The sequence below is a fragment of the Genypterus blacodes genome, unplaced genomic scaffold, assembly GCF_046128005.1.
Source record: "Genypterus blacodes isolate CSIRO-AG114 ecotype Tasmania unplaced genomic scaffold, CSIRO-AGI_Gbla_v1 ptg000007l_1, whole genome shotgun sequence".
Classification (NCBI taxonomy): domain Eukaryota; kingdom Metazoa; phylum Chordata; class Actinopteri; order Ophidiiformes; family Ophidiidae; genus Genypterus; species Genypterus blacodes.
In genome coordinates this window covers 3,689,852-3,712,500 of record NW_027466821.1, presented here as the reverse complement: position 1 = coordinate 3,712,500, position 22,649 = coordinate 3,689,852, and the positions used below count along the sequence as shown (strand labels likewise).

At 43.2% G+C, this 22,649-nt stretch overlaps 1 protein-coding gene across 4 annotated transcripts in view; it reads left to right on the top strand.

Moving 5' to 3' along the window:
- LOC143002217 (copine-8) overlaps positions 1–22,649 on the top strand; it is a 56,735-nt gene that overhangs the window by 2,500 nt on the left and 31,586 nt on the right. For all 4 annotated transcript variants that reach the window (XM_076152214.1, XM_076152222.1, XM_076152230.1 and 1 more), the window contains exons 2-5: positions 12,729–12,769; positions 15,769–15,815; positions 16,386–16,489; positions 19,277–19,316. In XM_076152214.1, coding sequence (XP_076008329.1) covers positions 12,729–12,769; positions 15,769–15,815; positions 16,386–16,489; positions 19,277–19,316 — 232 coding nt within the window. The remainder of the gene's footprint in view (positions 1–12,728; positions 12,770–15,768; positions 15,816–16,385; positions 16,490–19,276; positions 19,317–22,649) is intronic.

The window sequence follows — 22,649 nt, the reverse complement described above, 5'->3', positions numbered from 1 at the left end:
CAAAGCAATATGAATGAGAAACAATAACTTGTGAGGAAAACAAGTCCAAAGTCTAATATTGTCAATGAGCGATAAGTGATAAGAGGAGTATATCTGCTGAGCCTGCAGCTTCAGCTAATTCCGGTAATGCTGCAGGGATATAAAGTAAACTTTTGGCTCAGATTCAGCAGGGAGCTCTGGATATTTTGCCGATCAACGGGAGACCCCGAGGTATCATCTGTGATCAATACCCCAGCAACTCTGCCTACTGCAATGCACAAAAGCACCTAGGCACACTTTCACATTTAATGCGCACACATGCAGACACACACACACACACACACACACACACACACACACACACACACACACACACACACACACACACACACACACACACACACACACACACACAGCGGAGAGTCCTCACCCCACCATCCCTCACCTGCACGCCAGCAGTCACAGAAGAATAAATTACTCCCTGATGCACTTTAGCATTGCCACCTACATGCTGGAGCCAAGGGACTCTGCGCTCAATGGCCTCAAGCCCAAATATTCCATTACTGTCATCGATCTGCGCCTAGGCTCCTACCCGTGCATTCAAACAGACACACACAGAATGCAGGCACACAATAAATCGAGGCCTCTCATATCTCAAATTACTGAGTTGCTTGGAATATATCTTACATTATTTTAATAATGTATTGCTGTAGTGTGTGAGTTTATAATTTTTTTTCAGTTGTTGTGAGTCGGTCTTCTTGTATCATCATGTACACAGTATGCACAGTATGTGTGTGTGGATCTTTGATGCTGCATTTACACCACCAGAGATAGTTCCAATAGTTTTCCGGCGTATGTTTTGGACCTCGCAAACTAAACTTTTTGTTTGTGTTGGCAGCTGAAATGTGTAACTGCAGGTATCAGATGTGGGTCATCACTTTGTGAAAATACAGTAGGTGCTTTGTTGTAACCTGTGTGTCTGCGTGTTTACATGGATTTGTCGATTTCTGATTGGCCGCTTATCTCAAACATTCTGAAATATAAACAGCAAACTTTTGTCTTGCTCAGATTTCTGCATGCTCTGCCCTGTGCTGTTCTGGGAATGAATGAGAGGTGATCAGAGCTAAATTATTGAAAGTAGAATATACTGTCTGTGCTCAATGTTGGACAATCTGCTGCTTTGTATTTTGAATAGCCTTTGCCATGCACATGTAACCAGGCATTCAATAGCACAATTCAATTGTTTAAGCCTTTCGTCTTCTCTACGTGCCACCATACACAGAATCATAGGATATTCTATGTACCACAGGTTTTTGTCACCTTCCATCTTTCTTTGTCTCTCTCTGTCTCAGTTTCTGCTCTCTTCTTACTGGGAGTCCTAGCACTGTCAGCAAATACCATCATTGTTGACAGTAATAACTCTCTTCTGCTCTCTTTTCCTTATTCTACTTTCTTTCTTCCCGAAGCAGACTGAAGTGACAACAATTGTGAATACATTTAAAACTGTAACTGAAAAACTTCTGCGTCTCCATCCATGTTACCCTCCAGATGTAGTAGAGCACTTTCATGTTATGTGTTTATGACAACCTGTGGTTGCATTTGGACAAGTGGAGGTCTTGAAAATGGATTTTTCACAAAAGATTTCACAAAGTCTGGTGTGAAATAATGAAACGAGGCCAGATTGGAAAACCAGGTCATGTTTGTGTAGCCCGAAGGCTCCTACACATGACTGCTGTGATCTTAATGGATTTACTTAATAAATGTGTCATCATATCCGATTCCAACCACAAGTAGCCAAGATATTTCAGTTATTTGTTGTGGTGCTAAATAAGAGTAAAGATAGACATTGCCTGAGAGGAGTTTAGACTCATCACTTCATGTTTTATTGAGTAGATAACCTTAAGTGTCTTTCTTTGCGATGAGGATCTGAGTTTGGGAGCTTAAAAGAAATATTTTACTTTAGGGGGTTGAATTTTTGGGTTGAAACTGTAGAAATATGTAGGCAGCTTCCAGTCAGATGTCAGACGAAATTCTACTTAGAACACAAGACTGAAACCCACCAAGTGTAGTGCACAAGTGTTGCAACAGTGATGCGGTGATCACAGTCTAATATTTGCTCATGATGTTATATTACAGACATCCTTATTCCTCCCTCTCTGTATGACAGTAATGTTCCTCCCAATCCTGATCAAGAGCTTTACGTCACGAGAGATTACGTGTAGTAGGACGCAAGACCAGCAATGTCCTGTATCCATGCAACAAGAGTATAATAAAAGGTAAAACATGAAGAAATTAGGAAACAGACGACAGAGAAATTGTGAGTTGTTCCTGTTACCTTATCAGCTTTCTTCCTGCCACCCTGTCATCTGCCCACACTGGCTATGTTTTACCCAGAATATAGTCTGTCTGTCACTCGATTGATCACTCAGTCACTTAGTCAGGGTGCCTCCACAACAGAATCATCATCATCGCAGCCTAATACATTTGTGCGGGAGCCAGGTGTGAGATGTGTCTGTCCATGTCTGTGTTTCTGACGCTAGCTGTGTATTTTAAGGATCTTGTGCTTATTTGAGCGTTGTTTGACACTGAGCTGCGGCCTCTCTCTGGTATTTCTAAAAGCTGTGTTTGCTAGTGCAAATGGTTGAGACACAATGTCACTTTGCAAAAAGCGCAAGCGTGAATTCTGAACAATATCGCCGTTGCAGCCATTATCAGTACAAACAAATCTGCCTAATCTTGCACTCAGCAGGCTGCAACTGCCTAGACTTTTTAAGGCTGATATCATACCAATGTTTTTGGACCGAAGCCACTTGTGAGAGCATTTTCCTCCTAAAAATATGATGAAAAAGAATTACCCGTTTCCTCCCGATCCAATCCATTTAGACCACAGTAATGCACTAACACTGCCCTTGAGACTCAAACTAATTAAATTCCTACAGTTTGCACCATTATGGGATGAACATAATCTACAATCCTGCATGTTTTCCCCTCAAATAAATGAGACTGGAAAGAAGCTTTTTTCTGAGTTAAGTGTTTTCGCATGTCGCCATAGAGACATTCTAATGTATAGTGGATCAATTTACAATACTGAGCATTTGGCAATTTCATTGTGTATTTTCCTGTATACTGGGAGGAAAATAAAATGAAGAGGAGACAGTTGAGGAGCCGCAGACATGGATGCTTTCTATAACTAATAATATATATGTCATCATAATGAGTTTATACATAATTTATCCCTGAACACTAACAGGCAATTTACAGCTGAGTGCTCTTTACTGAGTGAAGCAGCAGGGATCTCCATGGGAGTCATAAAAGTATTAAGTATGAAAGGAATCATACAGATGTATTTAATTCTGTAATAGCTCGAATAGAGTGAACTTTAGCTTGGTTTCTGATATTTGATGAAAGGCCAGAAACTGCCTGATGTAAGGTAAGACTTTGATCCAGACTTGGGTGGCATTGAATTATTATTGAACAGTTCTAATGCTGTGGTTGTACTTTCATTGTGTGCAGTAGAAATCCCCTTGATGATATTAAGTAAACATCATGCGCTGACTCACAGGGGAAGAAGAAGAGACGCCACTGCACTGAACACTGAACTGTGGACTATTGACCTCAAACCAAGATGATGAAATTCTGAATGGTTTTCTATCATCAATGTCCAAAAAAGTAGAAATTCTTAATCAACATTTTTTAATTTGGGGGGCTCATGAAGCTGAGTGGGAACATAAAGGCCCATTTAAGCCTTCATTTTTAGATTAGAAATAAAACTAGTATGAGATCTGAGTCACACAATAGTGATCTGGTGGAATGGTACAACAGAAAGGAGGGAAAATGCCATTTGCCCTTCAGGCCATTGCTGTAATTGTGAATACACTCTTATTATTTTGCCCATGAAAACTAATTTGCCAGGAATGATTTCAGTTATTCAGTGGAAAAATGTGTTTGCTGGACTGTAAGAGAGCATTAGATTAATGGGGTTGGGCAATCGTGTATATTCTCAGATTGTCCTATTGCCCTCGTCTGTACCTGATCCGTGTTTGGACGCTGTTCATTTGGGTGACGAGCTCATGGCAAATGAGCCGTCTAACATAATAAATAAAGTTGTTTCGGCTTCACTTTTCGGCGGGATTAACTTTCCTCATTTTCCAGCCGTCACTCATCCTCTTGCAGTCTCTTGCAGCACTGAAGAGACATCGGGAATTGTCCCAGCTGTATGATACGCGCGCAATTGGACAAGACGCGGCAAATAGATTGTAACCCCGACAGGAATAAATCAGAATAAATCTCAGAAAGACACTCGTCCAGGTGTCAAGTGAGCACTCGATTTTTTACAGTGTTGTGGTAGTTAAGGACCTGGATTGACATACATCTGCTTGTTTTACAGGCAGAAGATGACATATTCTGGTCATTAAACTGATGAGAACACAACGGGAACTTCCAATAACACAGTTACACATGGAAATTACAATTGTTTAAGGGTCAACTGTCATAGTAGAGTATCTTCTAGAGGCTTTCATGTTCTGTGGTTCCATGTGTCCGCTACTGACCTCATACGTACAGCACATATCGCTAAAAATGCCACAGGATTATCAATTGATTAGACCTGAGAAAACCTTTCAGATAAACAGCGAAATCTCTTCCAGCTCCATTGAGCGATTGATTTAGAAGATCTGGCACTCTGAAACCCCTCACAAGGGACATGTGTCAGTGTTATTAAGTAGCACCAATGCACTTTGCACCTCTGATTGCATTGATTCACTACTGAACCTGAGCAATAGTTCGTCTCTAGCCTCTCCGCCGATGGTTTTACCTTTAACCGTTTACCCAACGCCGACGCATTTAACATCACGAGCCGCGACCGTCTGCCGTCTATTTGCGGCTCGCTCACTCCCACCATGTCTACAGGAAGTGATTGCGTTGACCTTTGTGGCCCTACGGAGCTCACATAATGGTGCTCTTATTGAAGCCATCGCTGACAAGTGTCACTTTGAAGAGGAAGACGGTGGCCCGCCTGCTGCGTGCCGGTTCAATGCCCGCCTAAAGCACAAAGGGATGCTCGCGCGATGACACAGACGACCGATAGCGCTTTCTGTCTGTTTACGTGTGGTCTTTAACAGCGGGGAGTGCAAATGATTTTAGAGACGAAGACAGAGGAGTTGAGATAGTTAGATTGCAGAAGCGCTTGCCGTGAATTGCTGCTATTGTCTTCTCATCTGTACCTGTCTCAGCCTCGTCCTCTCTGCCTCTGTATAATTTGTGTTTTTGGCACCTTTTACAGTGTGTGCATGAATTTGTGTGTGTTTATGTGTGTGTTTTGATGTCCCGTTCTGTAATCACGTTTGCGCTTTCCCCCGTCTAGTCAGGTCAGCAAAGATTTATACAGTTGGAGGTAATTACTATCGACCTCTTCCCTTTCGTCTTCCTGCGTCTGCGGGTAGTTGTTCTACACAAGTCACAAGCTGTTTTGTGCACCCTGTCACAGCGTGTGTGTGTATGTGTGTGATTGCACTGCACTGCACCCCACACAAACACACACACAAACTAAGAACACACGCTACACCTTGGCTACATTCTGATGCCCTACCTCTCCTCCATACATCTTGCTGTGTGGCGGAGGTGGAAAATGGATTGATAAAGATCTGACAAAGAGGGGGAGAGTCATTGCCAAAGGTCAAGGGCTACGCATACACACACACATGCACACACGTACATGCAAGTGAACACGCTCAAACCATTTGTGCTCCATTCTACTGCTACATGCACAAGTAATAAGTGGTGGAGAAATAGCTGCACACATTGGCCTTACTCTCAAGGTTACACAGCCGTAGTGGGAAATGCACGTCACACAAGGACACACACACACACACACACACACACACACACACACACACACACACACACACACACACACACACACACACACACACACACACACACATTTCACCTTAAAAGCAAGCCAATCTAAGTCATAATGGATGGTGCCCCTCTTACTGCTAACCTGTTGCAATGTTTCAAATGGAATTGTAGTATTTACACAAGACATTTTCAGTTTGTACAGCTGTGCTTTGTGGACTTTGTTGAAATGCATCTCTGGAAAAGAAAGGAGCATCTTTGGACCTCAGGGTTAAACGGGTGTTAAAAGCTGTGCTCAGCGAGCCGTCAGCGAGAGAAAGCCCCCTGATAGCTCCTCATTCATCAGTGACTATAAAGACTTACAGTAGAAAGCTCCAAGGAGCAATTAAACTGAAGGAGTGTAGATGGGAGGACCCACACATGCAGAGATACAGTTACACACACACCCACACACACAGACACAAACATACACGCAGGCATGGATGTGCATAATGCATACAGGCACACGCAGACAGCTGATGACATTTTCCACTTTCGACACACCCCCACACACACGCTCTCTCAAAATACAATGACATTTTGTTTTCACGTTGGTGTAGATTTGCCTCCTGGGCAAAATGAAAGCACAATAAAGCAAAACAATAAACTGCCAACACTGCTTGACTTTGATTGTTTTCTTATTGCCATTGTCCGGACGCAAACGTGATCGATCGGTTTATGATTCTTCCTCTGGAGTTGCACGAAAGAAAGGAAGTGGTCTCCAAACACATAGACAGATTGTCATTGCTACACAGTTTAAGACCCGAGACAATTTGACAAGTAGGGTTGCTTGACATAAATCACACTCACAGCCCTATTTACAGCCAGAGAGAGAGAGAGCGAGAGAACGAGAGAGAGAGAGAGAGAGAGAGAGAGAGAGAGAGAGAGCCTAATGAAGTCATCTTCATCCTGGTCACATAGCACAGAGGCTGTTCAAATTCCTCCAGGGATGCTGTCTCTCTCTCTCTCTCTCTCTCTCTCTCTCTCTCTCTCTCTCTCTCTCTCTCTCTCTCTCTCTCTCTCTCTCTCTCTCTCTCTCTCTCTCTCTCTCTCTCTCTCGTTTGTGAGATCACATTGCATGAAGTCCTCAGTGCACATGTAAAAGAGAAAGGGCAGAAGGTAGAGTGATAGATGAAGTGAGGAAGAGGGAGAGAGAGAGGGCAGAGTTCCCCCCCCCTGCTCCTCATTCCTCGCTTTCTCCCTCACTCCTCCTCTTGCCCTGCTGCTACCTCGGGTGCCTCCGAGTGATGTCATCAAAACAAACACGTTCATAACTAAATGTCCATTTCTCGCCTCTTCTGCTGATGTTTTCATATCCGTCATATAGAGATTCCGGAGGCTTCCCAACATATTCCAAAATGTAAGACAACTGAAATGTTTGACATTTGCCTGGATTGAGCAGTTATGTGGATGCGTAAGCCTGTAAAATGTCTTTGACAGCTGAAACTAGGTGAGCTGGACTGAACTGCAGAGATTGTGGTGACACAAGCAATTAAGGTAAAATGTCAGTAGCGCAGGTTTGTGGCTGCATTTGAGTGATGTAAGTGACGTGTGTGTGTGTGTGTGTGTGTGTGTGGAGAGAGATGTGCTCTCCCAGCCCTTGTCAGGAAGAATTAGGGCAGACCTCTTAGAGAAGCAGAGCAAGAATACGAGCTGCTGATGTGTGTGTGTGTGTGTGATTGTAGAGGGTTAAGCTTCATACACGTCGGATGGTGTGGAGTGTCGGAGAGAATAATGAAACGTGAGAAAGAGAGAGAGAGTAGGGGAAAATGGATGAAGATGTGAAAGGAGTAAGATACCTGTAGCGTTGTGCTCGGTGACCTGTGGAGAATCTCTGAGCAAGTCCGGTTGTTGTGCCGTGTTTCTTAGAATATTCCTGATCTGTTACTAAGCATGGCAAACACACACACACACACACTGCTGATCAGGTCTGCAGTGGTATATATTGTTTCCAAGAAGCATATGAAAGGCAGAACGACTAAGAACCTCATTTAAATGTAGATACAGGATTTCATTTTGGACACAATATAAAACAATACGGAGCGGCTGGTCGGTCTGATGGGAGGGATCCTGCGCTGTGCCCCCCCCTGCAATAGCTCTGCGCCCCCCTTGAGTGCCGCGCCCCCCACCTTGGGAACCACTTGGTAAATCAGATAAAACTGTGGCAAGCCTGCTCAGGAATGAGAGAAATGTGCAATATCAGTTTACTGCTTTTCAGGCAAAAGCTGTTGTTGCTTGTAATCAGGTTATTTCTGATGGACTAAATTGAGCAATTGCGCAAATTGAGCACTTTCCCGTGTATCGCCTGGTGATATTTACATGAATACGTGGGTCCATATTGGAGAAACGCCTCTCCATCACGGTGTTGCTCACTCTTCCTTGCTGGTGTCTACAGTCACGTATGGACTCTAATTTCAGATTAGTCACCACTGCTGAAATAGTCTCCATGTTTGTCACCCTGTGTTATGTAAGTAGTGTGTGTGTGTGTGTGTGTGTGTGTGTGTGTGTGTGTGTGTGTGTGTGTGTGTGTGTGTGTGTGTGTGTGTGTGTGTGTGTGTGTGTGTGTGTGTGTGTGTGTGTGTGTGTGTTTGCGTGCGTGCGTGCGTGCGTGCGTGCGTGCGTGCGTGCGTGCGTGCGTTCTTTACCCTGTTTGTTCAGTTGATATATAACTAATGAATGCAATGAAGCACAAATAAGTACGTGTGTGTGTGTTTAAACTATTGCAGCTTTTGCTGCAGAAGAGAACAAGAGCGTTTAGTGTCAAGACAGAGGAGAGTGATAGAAGAGTGCGAGATTGTTGTGATGTGTGGAATGGATCCTCGTCAATCCTTCCCTCCCTTCTCCTCCCCTCCTTTAACATCTCCTCCTTCTCCCTCACCTTCTCATCTCCTCAGGGAGCAGGAGGGTGGGGGGTCCTCCATGACAGCCCCTGTGCGTTCTCTTGTTCTTTCCTTTCCTTCTTCTGTCTCTTTTGTGTCTGCATTGACTCTGTCTTACATTGACCGTGACCTGAATAAAGGCTCTGTGGAGAATACACCATCTCACTGAACTAGATACAGCTCACACACGCCACACACACACGCACACACACACACACACACACACACATACACACACACACACAAAAACACACACACACACACACACACACACATGCACACGCAGAGCAACTGTCAGTCAAGTCAGTCAAGTGGCCCCAATTGGATGTCAGCAGTTGCTATAGTAACCATTCCCATACCGCTGTTACTGCGCGGCTCTCCTGTGTGAGCAAACAGGTCGGCGGCTCCGTGTGCGTATGGGGCGAGAGAGAGAGAGAGAGAGAGAGAGAGAGAGAGAGAGAGAGAGAGAGAGAGAGAATCCCCTTCCTGACCTCCGATTGAAACTGTGCCAGACATTTCACATAATTAGGGAGTTGTCATATCACCTCAGGGTGCTGCCTCACCCTCTCACCGTGTCTGTCCACTTGTTTCTCATCCTGCCTTCCTTTAATGAGGAAGGTCTCCATTTGTGTCCCTTTTTGTCATATTTGCATTCTTTTCCCTCTTATTTACGCTCTCACAGGGAGAGAGAGGAGTGGAGGGGAAGTAGATGGGCGCCAGTGCTGTGTGTGTATGTGTGTGTTTCCTGGCCATCTGGTGTCAGATTGCGCTCGCTGTCACTTTGATTGACAGCTGTCAAAGGGGACGCATCAAAGTCATGGCCTGGGTGGGGGGGGGGGGGGGGGGGGGGGGGGACTGTACCAGTATCGATTTCCTCCGGGGTGAAGGACGTCTGCTACAAACGCGGCCTGAATACTTGGAGTGGATCAGATCTGAGATTGGCTCTGTTTTTGTGAGCTACGTGTGCAAAATCAGTGAAGACATTCGAAATGGTGCCGCATCCCCATCTGGAATGCATGAATCAAAGAAATGTGCCATGTTGCTCAGCCCTTCATTTGCAAAAAGACATCCAGAACGTCTGTATAACACGAGCTAAATGAAGGTGAGATGAGCTGTTTATCATTGGGTGTTTGTATATCTTCAAATTTCAATGACAAAGGGTATTTTAAAGGGGAGAAAATTACCCTTGAGACACATTAAAGCCCTACAAAGTAGCACCACCATCCCAGTGTCAGAGTAGGTAATGTCAAGAGACACTCACCCCTCCATTAATGTCCCACTTACATGCAACGTTTTACCCTCATAGAGAGCCGAGGGTCCTGAATACGTAGTGTGTGTGTGTGTGTGTGTGTGTGTGTGTGTGTGTGTGTGTGTGTGTGTGTGTGTGTGTGTGTGTGCGTGTGCGTGTGCGTGTGCGTGTGCGTGTGCGTGCGTGTGCGTGTGCGTGTCATATGTTTGAACATATGCCCCTTTAGTGTTTACATGTGCTGTGTTTCCTTAATGGCAGCATCTGCCCGGCCGCCTCTCCTTCAATCACCACGCTGCCATCTGATGTGCGAATGAGATGCGCAAGTTGCCGTGTGTATTTACACAGTGACATGGTGCTCAAAATGTGCCGCTGATTGGATTTCCTAAAAATGTAATTAACCCACTTAAGGTTGACTGTGTTACTTAGGGATTTACGCAAGTTTCATTATTTGGAGTGGGCCTCAATTACACCTATTAACCGATAAAGAGTGAGAGGAATGATGGAAAAATGGAGTGGAGTTTTTGTGTGGGTGAATATGGATGCACAAGGAATTTGGAAAGAGAAAGGACAAAGCCCGTTAGTGGGTGAAGATGAGAGATAGAGATGGAAAGAAGCAGCATCTAAACGTACCTAAGCTTTATGCTTATGGGAAATCCAATCAAGAAATTGATTTTCCAGAGCCTTGTCAGTAGTTTAATGTATCACTTGTAACAGGATTCCATTACTGCTTGGTCATCATATTGACTTGTACCACTAAATGGTTGATGTATAAACCATTCTTTTTCCGTTTTCGAGGCACATTCTAATACTAGAAGTCTGACAAAAAAGACTTTGATTTTTGATGTATTACCTGCCTGGGATTATGTGGTTTTCATGAAAACAATTTGAGTCGGGTATCTGTATTCGTGCAGACCTCGCTGTGACTCGGATGACAGCTTTTAGCTTCATGCTGTCTGCCTCCGGATGGAAGGACGGAGAGGAAAAGTGAAAGAGAGAGACCTATGACTCATTCACATTATCCTCTGAAGTGGAAATCCTGAAGCGTGTCCCATTCTCTCTCTCACACACACACACACAAGCGCAGATGACACGTGCAGGGGGAGCCCAGGAGCCCATTTGGAGTGCCACCATGTGTGATGTGTGCTTTGAGCAGCAGCCACTCATGGATTTCGGAGCCTTAAGTTTTCTCTCTAAGGGACAAAGTGTGTTTTTGCGGCTTCTGTCTCTGACCCACAGTGGGGGAACTCCCAGCCTGCAGACGCATGATTTGAAATATTTAGACAATAGACAATTCAAGATAACTGTTCTTCTTTTATCCCGAGAGGTCCTGTTTCATTCTGATTGCCCAGGGGGAGTTTTTGAGGATACATTTGTACAGGAGAGGATTTCTGTTGTCTTGTCTTTCCTATTGGTGAAATGTTTTCAGGGCCTGATTTGATATGACCATGTGCATGCATTTCCTCACCTGGTGTAAGCAGAGGAAACAACAGAATGTTAATAATTCCATCCACACAGACATTTGATTATAGTGGGCGTGTGAACATAGTGTTTGTGTTGCTGTGGGAGGCACTGGGCGGAAACCAGAAACACCCAGAAGAGATAACACAGTAGACACACTCGCTCACACATTTGGAGACTTAAATACTCTCCTCTCCTCTCCTCTCCTCTTCCCATCACCTGCCTTCCCCGTCGCCATCCATCTCCTCATTCCCATATCAGGGACCGATTACTTTCTCGCAGCCTTTAAAGAACATAAAGTCACAACTATTTTTATTAACTTTTGTCTTTGCACGAACCCAAAGATATCAGTCACCTGTGTTTCTTCAAGTGTGAAATGAGAAACTATAAAAGAATCTGTCCTGGTTCCAGAATTTGGAATGAGAAGCAAAATCCCAGCATGCTTTGTTGGATAACACAAAAATATTCTTTTTGTTTTGTTTTGTGGGTAAGTTTATTGATGCTGTCTGAGTGCAAAGCTTGTTTTGTCTTGGCTCCTACTGTTCTGGGGGATTCGTTTGAAATGTGCCGCTCCTTTGTAGGCACTGAGCCGTGGCTGTGGCGCATGGAGGGCCCGCTCGAATCCCAGTGCTGTCTACACTCGCACTGTTATTGTTGTAAACAGTATAAATATTGTATATTGTGTGGTGTGGACAGGAGTTTGGGTTTTCCTCTTGGCCGGAGTTTCCATAAATGGACGGGAGACTGGATCAACGGGCAGTTAGTGTCTAAAGATGGAGCGCATGTCCCTGCCTACCTGTCTGTGTGCTCATGGAGTATGTATGGTGTTTGTCCACCTGTCTGTTTCCACTGTGACGTGCGGACGAGGCTTACAATGTTGTCTTTGAATAATGTTTGCCAGCCTAAAAGCTGCTCTCTAAGCTGCTCTACTGGCCTTTACTAGTGATGTGAGAATCCTGACATTTTGAGACATTTAGCCTCCTTTCAAGGACTTGTTTTCTTTGCAGAGGACCTATCTTTTATGAGCTTTTAAGAGCTTATTGAATCATACCACAGATATTTCAGTCCTTTGCATGTTTCACACCTTGGAGGAATGTTTCACAGGGACACAGTAAACAGAGCACGGTGGTAACGGGCCATTTTAAGGCTGATGGATGACTGTCTGTGCTTGTGTGCTAAATATGTGTGAATGCAGTCACGCCCACATTTGGATGATGAATGTTGCTCCGTGTCTCTGATTCTGTCCTTTTCTGTTTGTCTCTCAACAGAAACCTGCTGGACAGGGACACCTTCTCCAAATCAGACCCAAGTAAGATCACCCAACTCTGTCCTTTACTCACTTCACTCTGCAGGGTTGACATTTAACTTGAAATTTGCCGAAGCACAATTTATATTGATTCATATGCTTTGAAGACTGAAGTTCTAAATGAGTTTGAAGTCACTCCAAAGATTTGCCAAAGATGAAATGGATGTTAAAAAAAGCAAAAGGCACCTTAAGGCAGAATATCAAATATATAGGATTGGGTCTGAAAATACTGCATGCAAACAAAACAGCAGCAGCACCAAAATGGTATTGGAGAAGTGGAGGAGACAGAAAGAAGGGTTAGTAGGTGCTAGAGGTAATGACCCCCTCATTACCTTCCTTTCAACCATTCCTACCATCTGGTGGAACAAGTGGAAGAAGTATGAAATGGGGAATAAATAAGTACATAAAGATCTGAAAAAGAAGAAATGTAAAGAATAAAGGGAGGAAAGTATGTAAAAGTGGAGAGCAAGAATAAGTACAGGTTGAAGGAAGCTTTTCTCCTTTTGTGCCATATTGGGTCGTGAGTCACTCCGTGTGTGTGTGTGTGTGTGTGTGTGTGTGTGTGTGTGTGTGTGTGTGTGTGTGTGTGTGTGTGTGTGTGTGTGTGTGTGTGTGTGTGTGTGTGTGTGTGTGTGTGTGTGTGTGTGTGTGCGCGTGTGTGTGCGCAGTAAATGTGTGAGCTCGGCTCGTGGCAGGTCTGACTAATGCAATTTGACCAGCAGGAAAACCTTTTCCCTATAGATTCTCATGATTGGAGGCAATTCATTTCTCCCAACATTTGAAATCTCTATAATAATACAGTAAAAAGGCAGAGCAGCGAGTTCAGGCGTAAATCACAGTGTGTTCAGAATGAATGAAGACAGAATGAAGGCGTCAAATAAAAAACGTCCTCGTTGGAATATGATGATATGATTAAATTTGAGTTTAAAGTATTTCTAGATCTAAGGAGTGAAACTTCCACATCTTCACACTGTGCTTTGTTGACATAAATACACCATCTACCCCCACTGGTCTCCCTGTCAGCGATGCCCTTCTCTGTATGCTCTTCGGGGCACCCCTGTCTCGCTTGGCGGTGGCATCAGGGTCGCTGTCGTTCCTCCACGACTGAGTGAAAACACACACACTTAATGTAACGGACACACACTGGTGTTCCGTATGTGTGTGTGTCATGCATCAGCTGATCACACTATGCCGTACTGTGACATGTGTGACCGCTATGTTGACAAGTTATGAACTGCAGCACGCCACAGCTGAGATTAGTGATTTACAGCCTATCTTAACAGGATGCGTATTGAAGGACGTGAAATCTGTATTTGATATCAGTGTGTATGTTTGATTGTACGGGTTCCAATACCATATTCATAGTGCCTTGTTATATTTGATGATGATTGCACACAAATACACACAGACACTTCCTTTCCCAAATGGCATGTTTCACGCATTCAGCACGGAATGAAAATGACTCAAGGTGACGATGATGATGACCGTGATGAGCATGATTACGAGGATGACAGTGATTAACATGATGCTAATGAGGAGGAGACGGAGGAGGAAACAGGGTTTACACACACACAAACATTTTAGCACTCGTAGTTATGCTGAGCTTTGTGACTTCCAGTCTGCTGATACGAACAAGCTCAACATGACAGAAAAATGGGATGACAAAGAGCGAGGAGCGATACAAATCTGACACCAGAATTATCCAAAAACTGTCATCTAGTGGCGAAATGGGTAGAGAAAAGGCAAGAGTCAATGATCCAAAAAGAATCCGAGGCATTCAGGCACAAGTGGAGAAAGATTTGAAGTATTCATTAAACGGGCTGCAAGAGCATGAAGAATTCAGCTTTCTATTACCTGTTGGAATCTAGCTGTCCTCCCACAAACATCACCTGTCTGCCGGGACCGAGGAAAACGCATGTGTGTGCAGGCTGATTTTGACGTCACTCCTCCCCCCCAAAACATCAAAGGCCTTCACAAATTAAGTGTGAGCAAAGTAATTTTGCCTTTTCCAGATATGTCTTGTCTGAGGAAATAATGCCCTGAAATGATGTTTTTCACCATCGGAGGAGAAATATTATTGTTTCAGCTTCATGAATAAAACTATCAGATGCTTTGATGTGTTGTTATTGCTATTTTATGAAATGGGGCCGTATTACTGGTGTCCTGATGATTACTGACGCATTTTGACTGGTTTGTAGTTGTTTACTTTGTTCTTTGTGAGATAAATGTTTAAGCCATCTCTGTAAATTATATCAGAATGACTCAAACTAATGGGCACCCTGGCTGTCTTGGCATTTCAATGAAAACCGTAGATGTACAGTGCTTAGTTTGCCATTAGTGGCATGAATAATATAGAAACATGTTCCCTTAAAAGTAATTGGTCCATCTTGGATAACAGCTACTTCATCTTGTGAATAATAATAAATTATATGTTTTGGCAGGCATAAAGTAGAACCTGAGCACAATTCTGTTATATTTACTATACTACTACTACTACTACTACTATATTAATGTGTATATAGGTAACCCTGATTTGGCACCAACTACTTGATCAAAGTTGGATCAAATTTCAAGCTCAATTAATTATCCAAACGAGTCCGAATTGACAGATCGGGTGCTCAAATGGAGTTCTGCACTGTTTGAACATTTGGGTTTCCCCCTTTGCGCTTTGAGTCCTATGAGTCCATATCTGGACATCACGATCAGATTTCCCAAAATCCAAACCGAACAAAGGAAGGAATGAATTAAGCAATCCAGAATGTGTCTGCAAGGCATTAAATAATCAAATTTGAAGGACGTAAATGTTACAAGTCTGTTTGGATGTTTGGAGTACACAGTTATGTCTTTGAATTGCTAATTTTGTCTGAGACAAAGTTAAGAAAAGACAGGTTTGTTCAGCTCATTGATAAATAACAGGAAATGTGTTAACAAGTACATTTTTAATGGATTTATAAAGCAGCATTATTTTCTGTGTTAATGTTCTGCGTCTCTGTTCTCTACAGTTTGCGTTCTCTACACACAAGGCATGGGCAACAAGGAGTGGAGAGAGGTGAGAACGATGCACGCATTACCCATTCCAGCTTCCATCTACTCATGATGATAGTAAACCCGTGTGTGTGTGTGTGTGTACGGCCAGCGTATACTTGATTGTCAGCATGTGCGCACACAACATGTGACTGCGGCGCAATCAGCGGCGTGTTCCAAAAAGAATGAATATTCACGAATGCAAATGTGGGGGCAAATCTTGCAGCCCCAATCATTCTGCGTTATTCATAGTTGTGAATAAGCATCATCTGCATGCATTATTAAAATGATAAGTTAAATACCACATGGAGACCTTGCTTGAACCCTTACAAGCAAGGTCTCCATGTGAACCCCCCCCCCCAACCACCACCACCACCTGACTGGCCACTTACACTGCTGTGCATTCATTACCATCTTCAATCTTCCTCCTGTGTCTTTGATGGAAAAACTAACACATTCTACAAAATCTACATGTCAAAAAACACATTTGTACGAAAATCACTTCTTCTGGTTTGACCTCAGGCAATATCAAATGATACCTACATAACTCATTGCATTAATATCTCTTGATTTGTTCTCACCTGTCTGTCTGCAGTTTGGGAGGACGGAGGTGATTGACAACACATTAAACCCCGATTTTGTGCGGAAATTCATTTTGGACTACTTCTTCGAAGAGCGACAGAATCTCAGATTTGATTTGTAAGTACAGCCAGTATGACTCATATTTATTGCCACCGCCTGTCTGTTTGACAGCTGGATATCATAAAGAGTGACGGACAGATTTCAATGACAATTTGGAAAACTTTCAGTTTGTCTTGCTGGATGCATTTCTATTGTCACAAACCTTACATTTACTACTATATTTCATAATAATGAGGTAAATAACACACGTCCCCTTTAATAATACATGTTCTTTTGTTTAATATCGTCTTGTGAGTAGAAGGCAGACCAACAACCAAGATTTCATCTATGAAGGTTTGCATAGAGATTTATGAAGCCGCTGCCTGGGGGCGAGCGCATTCTCTGTCTCAATCTGCGGTCGGATTGCATTTCCGATTGAATTACAGCAGGAGGGGGGAGGAAGGATTTGCGTGGATTTATTTTATTACATGCAGGCTAATTATGTTACAGTCTATGAGCCAGGAGAGCCACAGTGACAACTCAACTGCGGTCTGAAAGTTAAACTCTGTGGTGAAGAGTTGGGGTGTGTAGCTGATGCGTGGGTGTGTGTGTGGAGCAGTATTATATTGAACAAGAATCAATACATCTCTGATTCCACTCTTGCCAGCCTGATTCTCCTATATCTTCTTACGATTATAGTGTTTCAGTGTCCAAATGATCAATATTGCCAAGATATCCCTACTGTGTGCCGTCCTATACTACTAGACAAAACCAGCTTATAGTATTGCTTCTTTTTTTTAACCCCTGCTTGTCAATCGGTGGTGCTTCAAAGTTGCCTCCAGTATTGGCGTTCTCTCTCTGTTGGGGCGAATTCTCTGTGACCACATTTTGAATCGGGTCCTGTTACCTTTAGATCCTTTTCAAACTGGGTCCAGCTCTCCACAGGTCCATTTCAGGTCAGATCACGTTGGGTTTGGATAAATTTTCCTGCTGTCTGCTGCTGTCAGTTGCCCTGCACAATCATTGTGTGTGTGTGTGTGTGTGTGAGTGTGTGTGTGTGTGTGTGTGTGTGTGCGCCCATGTGTGCATAAATGTTATACTGCTTCAGCTTCAGCTGGCTGGACCATCACAATAGATACTCATATACTCATCTGGCATCAGAGGGTTCAAGTGGTATCATGCCCACTTTTATAGCATGTTTGATTTGTAGTGCATTGCTTTACTATGTCTGTGTGTTTGAGGCTTGATTGGATTCATGATGGTAACCATGACAACTGGGGTTTCAAGAATGATGGGTAGACCAGTGGACGGATTCCCCCTTGAGGAAAGAGAAGCATTCACCCAAACTACGCTGCTTGCTATAATATATAATTCATATGGGGAATCATATAATGTCTTTATTCCTCTGAACCTTTTCATATCGCCGGATGTGATCTGAAGGTTTTTGTGAGGTCAACACTTCTCCGGGTTAACAGTTGGGGGGGGGGGAGGCAAATGACAGGAGCTGAGTCAGGAATTAGCAACATTCATAATGAGGGAGGGTAATGATACAATATGTATGTAATATATGTTAAAGAGGGAAGGACCAATATAAACGCTGTAGAATTACATGTATTTTATGAAAAAAAAAACATTTTCCCTAGGTTAATTATTCATTTTCTCTCACCGGGTTGGGGATGTGTGTTATAAAAGGAAAGAACTGTAATTAGCTTTAAATTTGTGCCATCAATCATTTCATCAGCGCAAGTGTCAAAGTCCACCTTTGTACTTAATTCTTACAGATTTCCCAGTGCAGTTACGCAAAACTTTTCTGTCGTGTGTGTGGGTGTGTGCGCCTCTCTGTGTTTGCCTATAAATTCCATACAAGCGTAAAAGTGAGGCAAGATTCACAAATGTGTTTCTGTGGCAGCTCATTTGTTTGGTTAAAAAAAATGGTGTTAAAGTGTTAAAGTTTAACTATTTTTACAAAATATTTACAGCACTGCAGTTTCATTTCACATATTCCTCCAACAGCCATAATCGATGAGGATATCGACATATCTGTGATTGATTGATCAGGATTGAAAAGTTAGAGGTTATCTTCTCTTGTGTCATGCATGAGGTGAAAGGGTCAGAGTCAGTCCACACTGGTGATGTGAGGATCAAGATCTTGCCTCCAGGAAAGAAGTTGAATCAGGGAATATAGTTTCTGTGTGATTCTTTTGTCGGTAACAAACTAAAAGTTCATGAGATGTGGTTAAAAAAAAGTGCTGTTGCTTCTTTCATCAGTGTACACTCAGTCTGTCCTGCCGCAGCCCAATACGCAATCATGTGCTTCTACGTCTATTGAGAAAGACTTGAAAGCTAACACACACACACACTCTCCTCACCCAGCATTCCTCTAAAGTAAGTAAATTGCCTCTCATTCCGGAGACCCAAAATGTTGCCCGTGAAATGGCAATCCATTTTTAGCGGTGGGTGAAATGACCTCGCCGGGGGAATGGATGGATGTCAAATTGCTCCCCTCTTCACTACTATCCGCTACTCTGGAGTGTCCATTTCTGGCTCAATCGCTTTTTACACGAATGTCATGTCAGAGAGCTGGAAGTGGAATCGTGGGATAGAAAGTGTGAAAAATCTTACATGCACTTTAAGAAACGCACGACGACGATTTGGGTTTGGCTGCACACACACATTCTTTTACTTCCACAACAGTTCCTGCTTTTGTGTTAACCTCACACGTGCACAAACACCCTTTAAGATTCAGCAGTGCTCTAACACTCATATACTGTATATATATAATCATACGTGTTAAGGTGTAAGTCGAATTAGTACCTGTTGTTTCATTTGCATCTATTCATCCTCTTTCTTTCCTGTCTTCTACAGGTATGATGTGGATTCAAAGAGTGCCAATCTGTCAAAACATGTGAGTGGTGAAACTTGATGTGTGTTGATTGTGTTTATGTTCCTTTGCATCCATTTCCTGCCTCTGCTCACTTCATTGCGCTTCGATGACCATGATTGCTGTTCTTGATATCCCCTCCATTAGCCTCATTTCTGGCACATAAACTGTTATCTGGCCATTCAAATGAGTATATTTATCATCTGCTGTAATAGCACGTTGCCTTGAAAGCAATTTGTTCATTAAGCATACAGTATGAAATAAGCTGTGATTTGTCCTTACCTCTCAGCCACCACTTTTCTATTGATAGCTGTGATTAGCACGACTGTAATTAGAAACAACAATGTGATAGATTTGCCAGTGCGCAATAGTGGCCACGTCCTGCCAATTGCATCATGGGAGCATGGGAATCCAAACAGGCAATGAAAGTTGGAGGTTTCCATGGTCACATTTCGACAAGTTGACATTCAGGTCAGTTTTGTCCATTTGGACCTGATCTGATCTGTTATCCTGCACACACAAACCCTTTTCCACCTGGAAACCAGGTCGCCAGCAACAACACCAGCAACAGAGCCTGTCTGATGTTGTGTGTGCACCCCTGAATCCCTTGACTGGGATTGTGGGTATCCAGTTCAAAGAGGTCTCCACAACAAAACAATGGAAGAATGTGGAATGGGGGAAAGAACTGTGCTTTGAGGATCAGTAAGCACCAAAATATCACTTTCATATGTCAAATGTGGCTGTGTGCAGTCAGGTGTCGCTTCCTCTCTCCATGCAGTGGTTTTAGACAGCTACCAGTAAGAGACTTGGCACAACTGCTAAAGAATATGCGTGCAAGTGTGTGTTTGTGACTACGGTCTGTCACTTGGCTTCCCAGTCTCTGTCCGTCACCGAGCAGAGCTGCAGACCGTGACACTCGCACTGCCTCAAGGCAACACACTCCACCCCTCGGCTCTTATCACTGTTTGGCCCCTCGTTCCAGCTCAACCGGTCTGCCCACATTACATAGACTTACCTTCACCTGTCATCCTCTCTCCAGGAATTCTGTTACACACACCTAAGGAAGGAAAGAGAACCAGGAAATGCTTTGCTCATTATGTTGAGAGCTCTCTTGAAGGGTGTAGTGATATTTTTAAGTACGCTGTTCTTGGAGCCCTTAAGTGCCGAGTTTTCATCTGCATAATAGCGTTGGATTCACAAGTCGTTGAAAGTAAATCCAAATGTCAAAAATTAATTAATTGATTAATATAGAATATAGAACAAATTGTTGTCATTTACATTTGTTCACTTCACACAAAAATGATAATGGAAAGGACAGGTGGCACTTGACTTAAAGCGTTGCTGTTACAAAGCTGACGCTCAGCTCTCAGGCACATCCAGCAATCAGAAAGGTCTCAAAATAGCCCCTGCTCACTACTGCATTACCACACATCGATAATCTAATTTTGAGCCAAAAATTCAATCTGACTTAATTAATTTCTCTGTGATGGATTACCTATATTATCTAAGCAAGTCTTTAGACTTTGCAAGCTGATTTTCACACTGTGCTGAAATGAACTGACTTCCTGGAAGGCAGGAAATCAATCCAAACACTTAGTGAGATTTGCTCTTGCTCAGGCTCAGGCCTTGGGTTCCCATTAGTCTTTGAAAGTTTTTTTAAGCTTTATAATAGAGAGGCAGTACTACCACTGTGCTGCTCCGAATATCCATACAATGCGTTACAACACAATGCAGCTTTATTGACCTTCATGGGGCAATAAATAGGAGTGACAATTTGTACAGTTTAGTGCAATAACATTGGCCAAGACAGGACATTGACACATGACTTCTGTACAATATCTACAATATATATATGAAAAGCCATAAATGTGTTTTAATAAGATATGTGGCATCATGGGTCCATGGAGGCGTCAGGTGGAGTTTATGAGTTTGACTGCTTACAATGCTGGAAGGCTGTATCATAAAATGTGGGGAAAATGGTTTATTACAGTGAGAATTCTCAAAGGAGAGATTAATCCTACTCATTCTTCCCTTCAGGGTCTTTCTCTCCTTATTTTACTCGCCTTCGTCGCCTCTCTGGAGGAAGCACACATCTGCTGTGTTGTCCTTATTCTATTTCTTTCCTCTATGGCTTTCTGTCGCCATGGCTGCCTCTCTCTCTTTTTCATTTCATTGCCGTACCCTTGCTCTCTCACTTTCTCACCACTTCTCTCTCTCCACCCCCCATACACCCCCCCACCACACACACACACACACACGCACACACGCGCCACACTTTCTTGAAATCAATAATCTCATACAAGAAGAGGCAGGCGTGTTGACTCAGAGGCAGCCGTACTATCTCTCCAGCTTCAGTGCAGCCCTAAAGGGGGGAAGCCAAAGAGCCAATCCATTAGATGGTGTTTTTACATGGGAGCTGGAGGCTACACACCTGGGGACCGGCTGACGAGTGTGGAATATAGAGAGAAAGCTAGAGACAGATGAAACACACACCCCACCTATAGATTTGAGGCAATTTCTCAAGGTATTCATCTTTTTGCAATGCACTGCAAATGTCACAGAGTGAAAACAACTCAAATTATGTGTAATATTGAAGGATATTGTCATGATGAAATAACAGACTTTTCCGATTGTACATCGTAAGACTGCTTCATATTATCTGCGATGTATCTGTGGACAGAGAGTGGTCCAATGGCCACAAATGGCCCAATTTGAAACCAATCAAATTTAAACTACGTATACACAACTGAAATATGTAAGACTTAACTGGCTACACACAACTGTTCCTATTTCTTTTTTTGGCCAGTTGTTGCTTACTTACCCATTAGCTCCGTGATGGACCTCATGCTGGCAAAAGCCGCAGTTGCTAGGAGATTAGACAGAATTGCGAAGCAAAGGATGGCATAGATGGGGGGGGAAAATATCATAAACATCATTTTATCTCAGCTATTTCTGTCATCATTATGACTGCAAAACAAATTATGCCATGTCAATTTGTGTGATGTGTGGCACGACGTAACAGCGATGAGACAGACAGGCTGTTAGACAGGCAGATATGTAGACATAAATATGGACAGATAGAGGCAGACTGAGTAACAGATGGTCGAGCTAATCAGTGGAGCAAAGAGAATCCATTATGTTGGTGCCGCTTGGAGGTGTTCCAATCATATATTCGAGACACTAGCCAGTAATAAATACTCTAATATTCGGACCATGCTGCCCTCTGGTGAAAGGCCCTGATTGAATCGCAGCGTCTCTGCCGTGTGTTTTATTGTAGTTTTGCGTCGATTGGTCCTTAAATGTGCTGCTGGTCATTACTTATTGTTGAGCTAAGCAACTTCCCATGCAAGGAGTGAG